Source organism: Bison bison, unplaced genomic scaffold (genome assembly GCF_000754665.1).
Source record: "Bison bison bison isolate TAMUID 2011002044 unplaced genomic scaffold, Bison_UMD1.0 scf7180017864180, whole genome shotgun sequence".
Taxonomy (NCBI): Eukaryota; Metazoa; Chordata; class Mammalia; order Artiodactyla; family Bovidae; genus Bison; species Bison bison.
This window is the reverse complement of record NW_011494752.1, coordinates 15,704,072-15,709,876: the sequence shown is the minus strand read 5'-3', so window position 1 is coordinate 15,709,876 and position 5,805 is coordinate 15,704,072. Positions and strand designations below refer to the sequence as shown.

Here is a 5,805-nt window from a genome sequence, read left to right as displayed (position 1 = left end):
AGGTGAGAACTCCCCTCCTGGAGCCCCTTGGAGCAAGGAGACACGGGTATCTGTGCTAGGGTCAGAAATAAACCTCTTGAGGGGGAGAAAGCCCTTTCTTGTCAGCCTTTTTTCCACAGCATGTAGGGGGGGGCTCTCCCCCACCCCTCCCCTGGCCCATCCTTACTTTCCGACCCCTGTAGGCCTTCAGCCGTGCTCATCGGATCGGCCAGGCCAACAAAGTGATGATTTACCGGTTTGTGACTCGCGCCTCGGTAGAAGAGCGAATCACACAGGTGGCCAAGAGAAAGATGATGCTGACACATCTGGTGGTGCGGCCCGGGCTGGGCTCCAAGGCGGGCTCCATGTCCAAGCAGGAGCTGGACGACATCCTCAAATTTGGTACCGAGGAGCTATTTAAGGATGAAAATGAGGGTGAGAGCCTTTTCTGCAGCTCCCTGAAAGCAGGTCTCTGCTGTCTGTGAGCACTGCTGAAACCTCCCAAACAAAACCTCTCCTCTGCATCCTTGGAGGACGGCTGGCTCCTTTCCTTACCTACAAGGTTGACATAATACACATCTCTGTAGACGCCCAGGGAAGAGGCCTCCTCCAGAGCTCCGTGGGAAGGAGGCAGAGGGAATGGCTTTCCCTGAGCTTTGTAAAGTTCTGCCTGAGGTTCTGGTTGGAGCTCAGAGTCCACTCTCGTTCCCTGACTCCACTAGGTGAGAACAAGGAGGAGGACAGCAGTGTGATTCACTACGACAACGAGGCCATTGCTCGGCTTTTGGACCGGAATCAGGATGCAACTGAGGACACTGACGTACAGAACATGAACGAGTATCTCAGCTCCTTCAAGGTGGCCCAGTATGTGGTTCGGGAAGAAGACAAGGTGAGTGGCTTGGGGCCAGACACTGGCCACCTGGGGCCATCTCTGAAGGGTGGTAGCCAATGTCCAAATAGGAGGATCCCCCTTTGCTCTTGTTTTTTAATCTGATCTCTCACCCCAGTGTCTAGCAAAAAGCGGTCAGTTGTGGGACCTCAGACAACTTGGTCTGAAGGATGAGACTGGACACTGGAGAAAACATAGGCACAGCATGTAGTGATCAATTTGGAAGGCTGCCTTCTGAATAGAGTAGGAGGGAGGCATAGGGAACTGGAGGAGAGGCTTAGAAAAGAGAAGCAATGGGGAGGAGAAGCAAGTTGCAGGTAAGAGGTGAGGACAGCGTGCTACATCTGGAGGATTTATGTGTCTAGAGTAGACGAGGTCTGGGGCTGGGCTGCAGCAGGAGAGCAGGGGTTTGTGGGTGCTGGGGGCTGGGTAAAGGGGCACGGTCTTCAGTGTGGGTCCTGCTGCCCTTCAGATTGAGGAAATTGAACGAGAGATCATCAAGCAGGAAGAGAACGTTGACCCTGACTACTGGGAGAAGCTGCTGCGGCACCACTATGAGCAACAGCAGGAAGACCTGGCGCGGAACCTCGGCAAGGGCAAGCGGGTCCGCAAGCAGGTCAACTACAATGACGCTGCTCAGGAGGACCAAGGTGACAACTGTGCCCAACAGAGGAGAAGGGGAGCGTGCTGAGAAGGGGCTTGGAGGCTGGGGGCATTGAGAGGAAATGAGTGGCTGAGCAGTCAGGGCCTTCCCTTCTCAGGAGAAAGAGATTAGGACCCTAGGAAGGGTCACCAGGGGCTCCCCGGAGGCCAGGTGGATTTGCAGGTGACCTGAGCGCTCTCGCAGTCGCAGAGGGCACCGATGGACACGCAGGGGCCTTTGTTTAGAGTGGGTTATGCAAGTGTCAGGCAGTGGGGGTGAGTGGACCTGCCTTGTGGCCCAGATTGTGGGCAGCCCTCCCACAGGGCTCCCACAGTATCTCTAGGAGGGCCGAGGCCAGAGTGAAGGTGCAAAAGTCTCTGAGGGGAGGTGTCCAGGCAGAAAGGGCCCCACGTGGGCTTATCCAGGTAGCCATCACTGACCGCTGAGCCCTTCTCCTCACAGATAACCAGTCAGAATACTCAGTGGGATCAGAGGAGGAGGATGAAGACTTTGATGAGCGTCCTGAAGGTGGCATCTATTTTCCTTTTTCCCACACCTCTTCCCATTTCACTTCCCATTGTCTTTTAAGCCTACTGTTTTTATACAGAGTGCTCACTTGTAGGAACAGTAAAAGATTTCAGATAAGCAGAGAGGAGAAAATATCTATAATTTCGTTACTGCTAAAATTTGGAATATATAACCTTGTAGGCTTTGACACCTAGATGAGAGATCAAGAAAGGTTACATCATTTTACACTCCCAGCAGTAATCTTGGCTTGCATCAAATAGTTGCTACTGATTGTTTAGAATGACTTGTTTCTTTTGGACCTACTGGGTTGGTAGTTCTGGGAAGAAAATTAGAAGCACCTCAGACACAACAGGCATTCCTTGTGTTGCATGTCCTATGGATGTGGAGAGCTAGGAAAGAATGAGGGGTGGAGGATATGGTGGTTTAGTAACGAAGGTCACCATCTCCCCACCAGGGCGTCGACAGTCAAAGAGGCAGCTTCGGAACGAAAAGGATAAGCCACTGCCTCCACTGCTGGCTCGAGTTGGGGGCAACATTGAGGTGAGAGCTGGCCTAGGCCCCTGCGGAGAGAATGAGGGGAGTTGAGGCTGAGTTACCGAGGGCAGAACAGACCAAGAAATGAGGCCCTGGACATTCATCATCCACTCCCTCCTTGCCCCCATCCTCAGGTGCTGGGATTCAACACCCGTCAGCGGAAGGCCTTCCTCAACGCAGTGATGCGCTGGGGCATGCCCCCGCAGGACGCCTTCACCACCCAGTGGCTGGTGCGGGACCTCAGGGGCAAGACTGAGAAAGAGTTCAAGTAAGTGTGGGTGACCTGGGGCTGAGCTGGGGGGAAGGGCAGGAGCTTTGGGTGTTATTTTCTTCCTTTCGGCCACCATATGATGTGACCTTACTCACCTGATCACCACGCTCCCTGCCAGACGTTTCCTGGCTCGGTTTCCTAGGGGGTGGGCTCAGCCTCTGCCACCTCCCCTCAGCTGAGCCTAGAGCAGAGAGGCCAGGCGCTCCCTACTGTGGGAGAGGCAGGTGAGACAGGAGCCTCGCCTGGGCTGTCCTTGCCTCACAGGCTTTGGCCACGATAACCCAGCCAGGGGAGCTGGTGGGAAGGATGAAGATCAGACTGATGGGGCCTAAGAGTGAAGTACCAAGGTTGGGGGGCCGTGGAAATGTGGTGGGGGGCAGATGGGGGAGTTAGGATTTGGGGGAGCCCATGATGGTGAAATTGAAAGACCCAGGGAGGAGCCCTGGAGGTACTCAGGAGCTCAGGTTCAGGGTTCAGTCATCCCTGTACCCCTTCACTGCCTTTTCCCCTCCTAAGGTCTCCTGACCCACCTCCCCCGCATGCTCCTTAGGGCCTATGTGTCTTTGTTTATGCGCCATCTCTGTGAGCCCGGGGCAGACGGCTCTGAAACCTTTGCGGACGGAGTCCCTCGGGAGGGGCTGAGTCGCCAGCAAGTGTTGACCCGCATTGGAGTCATGTCTCTCGTCAAGAAAAAGGTATTGGTCTTCCCCTCACCCAAAGAGTCAGGTCGGCTGCCTAGGCCCCATGCATCCTCAGCCTTCTATCCCTGGCTCCAGGAGCCAGAGTGGAACTGACCCCTGTCCTGCAACCCCCCGCACCCTGCAGGTACAGGAGTTCGAGCACATCAATGGGCGCTGGTCTATGCCGGAGCTGATGCCTGACCCCAGTGCTGACTCCAAGCGCTCCTCCAGAGCCTCCTCTCCTACCAAAACGTCTCCCACCACTCCTGAGGCCTCAGCTGCAAACAGCCCTTGCACCTCAAAACCTGGTAATCAGCTCAGGATGACAGGGGAGACCGACGGGGCCAGTTTCCATCAGATGCAGAGGGCATGGAACTAGGGTGGGGAGTTTCTGCCTTCTTCACTCTGCCTTACCCCTGCAGCTACTCCAGCTCCCAGCGAGAAAGGAGATGGCATAAGGACACCTCTGGAGAAGGATGAAGCAGAAAACCAGGAGGAGAAGCCAGAAAAGAATAGCAGGATTGGGGAGAAGATGGAGACAGAGGTGTGTGGCTACCTGGCTGCCTTGGAGGCAGTGGCAGGGTCTTGCAGGCAGGAGCCTGGAGCCCTCCAGGTCATCCTGACTCTGCTGTCCTTTTCCAGGCTGATACCCCTAGCCCAGCCCCATCCCTGGGAGAGCGGCTGGAGCCAAGGAAGATGCCTCTAGAGGATGAGGTGCCAGGGGTACCTGGAGAGATGGAGCCTGAACTTGGGTACCGGGGGGACAGAGAGAAGTCAGGTGGGTGCATGGCCTTAAGTGTGATGGGGCTTAGAATTTGGGGGCTCCCTCTTCTGGGGTCAGGGGATGAGGGTGACATCCTCCCTTCCTGTCCCCTGCCCCCTCCCACAGCCACGGAGTCGACGCCAGGAGAGAGGGGGGAGGAGAAGCCGATGGATGGACAGGAACACAGGGAGAGGCCGGAGGGGGAGACAGGGGATTTGGGCAAGAGAGGTAATGGGTGGAAGAATGGGACCCCTGGGTCCTTGAGGGATCAGGGGAGGTGGAATCTGGGGAACCAAATGCCTGGGTGGGTAGCTCTTCAAGGGCCCATACAGTACAGAGAGGAGTCCTGGGACCCGGGTGGAGACTGTCCCCCGAGATGTGAGCTCTGCCCCGTCTGCCACAGCAGAAGACGTGAAAGGGGACCGGGAGCTTCGGTCTGGGCCTCCTCGAGATGAGCCACGGTCCAATGGGCGACGTGAGGAAAAGGCAGAGAAACCGCGGTTCATGTTCAACATTGCAGATGGTGGCTTCACAGGTGGGGGGCTCTCATTGTCTCCCAATCCTAACTTGAACCTTGTTTGTAATTAGTTTGTTCCTGACCCCTCTCTTCACCTTCCTCTCGAAGAGCCTGTGGTCCTGTCACCTGTTCACTTCCTTCCTCTGTACCTGTCTGTGGGGCTGGGCATGGTTCTCAAACCCCTGATGCCGTGTCTGTCCTCTCTCCTCTCTGCAGAGCTTCACACGCTGTGGCAGAATGAGGAGCGGGCGGCTATTTCCTCGGGGAAACTAAACGAGATCTGGCACCGAAGACACGACTATTGGCTCCTGGCTGGTATTGTCCTGTATCCTTTGTTACAAATACAAGGCAAGAGATGTTTTCTCTGCCTGGAGCGAGGAGAACCACAGAAGAGTCCATCTCTAGGGAGGGGAGCCTCATGCCACACTTTGGAGCAGTCAGGCCAAAAAGAAGGTGTGTGCACAGCCCCCACCAGCCCTGTTAAGTTCCTTGATGGTCCCCTTCCTTCGTCGGCAGCCATGGCTACGCACGGTGGCAGGACATCCAGAATGATGCTCAGTTTGCCATTATCAATGAGCCATTTAAAACTGAAGCCAATAAGGGGAACTTTCTGGAGATGAAAAATAAATTCTTGGCCCGGAGATTCAAGGTGAGGATGAGGGAGGAAAGGAACAGTATTGAAGAGGGGTTTGAGTCAGAGGTAGGACCAGATCTGGTTGGAATGTAGGCAAGGTTGACCCCTTGAGAGCCAAGGCGATGCTTGAGGCCAAGACACCCGAGTGTCACCTTGTGTTTGGGCCCATGGGCTGGATCAGGGTGGAGCTGGGGTTGCTCTGGACCAGCGAGGGGGCAGGGGGGCAGTGTGGGTCTCTGCCCCTAGTACTCAGCCCCTGCCTGGGCCTCAGCTCCTGGAGCAGGCGCTGGTGATTGAGGAGCAGCTGCGGCGGGCGGCCTACCTGAACCTATCACAGGAGCCGGCGCACCCCGCCATGGCCCTCCAC

At 55.9% G+C, this 5,805-nt stretch overlaps 1 protein-coding gene across 1 annotated transcript in view; it reads left to right on the top strand.

Moving 5' to 3' along the window:
- The window catches only part of CHD3 (chromodomain helicase DNA binding protein 3), a 23,530-nt gene that overhangs the window by 14,682 nt on the left and 3,043 nt on the right, over nucleotides 1–5,805 (top strand). Inside the window, 15 exon segments of the mRNA XM_010843206.1 lie at nucleotides 183–414; nucleotides 702–868; nucleotides 1,341–1,518; nucleotides 1,974–2,039; nucleotides 2,494–2,579; nucleotides 2,708–2,841; nucleotides 3,395–3,539; nucleotides 3,670–3,832; nucleotides 3,947–4,068; nucleotides 4,167–4,302; nucleotides 4,414–4,515; nucleotides 4,694–4,822; nucleotides 5,021–5,129; nucleotides 5,321–5,453; nucleotides 5,710–5,805. The exon segment at nucleotides 5,710–5,805 is cut by the window's right edge and continues 4 nt beyond it. Of these exon segments, the coding sequence (XP_010841508.1) occupies nucleotides 183–414; nucleotides 702–868; nucleotides 1,341–1,518; nucleotides 1,974–2,039; nucleotides 2,494–2,579; nucleotides 2,708–2,841; nucleotides 3,395–3,539; nucleotides 3,670–3,832; nucleotides 3,947–4,068; nucleotides 4,167–4,302; nucleotides 4,414–4,515; nucleotides 4,694–4,822; nucleotides 5,021–5,129; nucleotides 5,321–5,453; nucleotides 5,710–5,805 (1,998 nt within the window).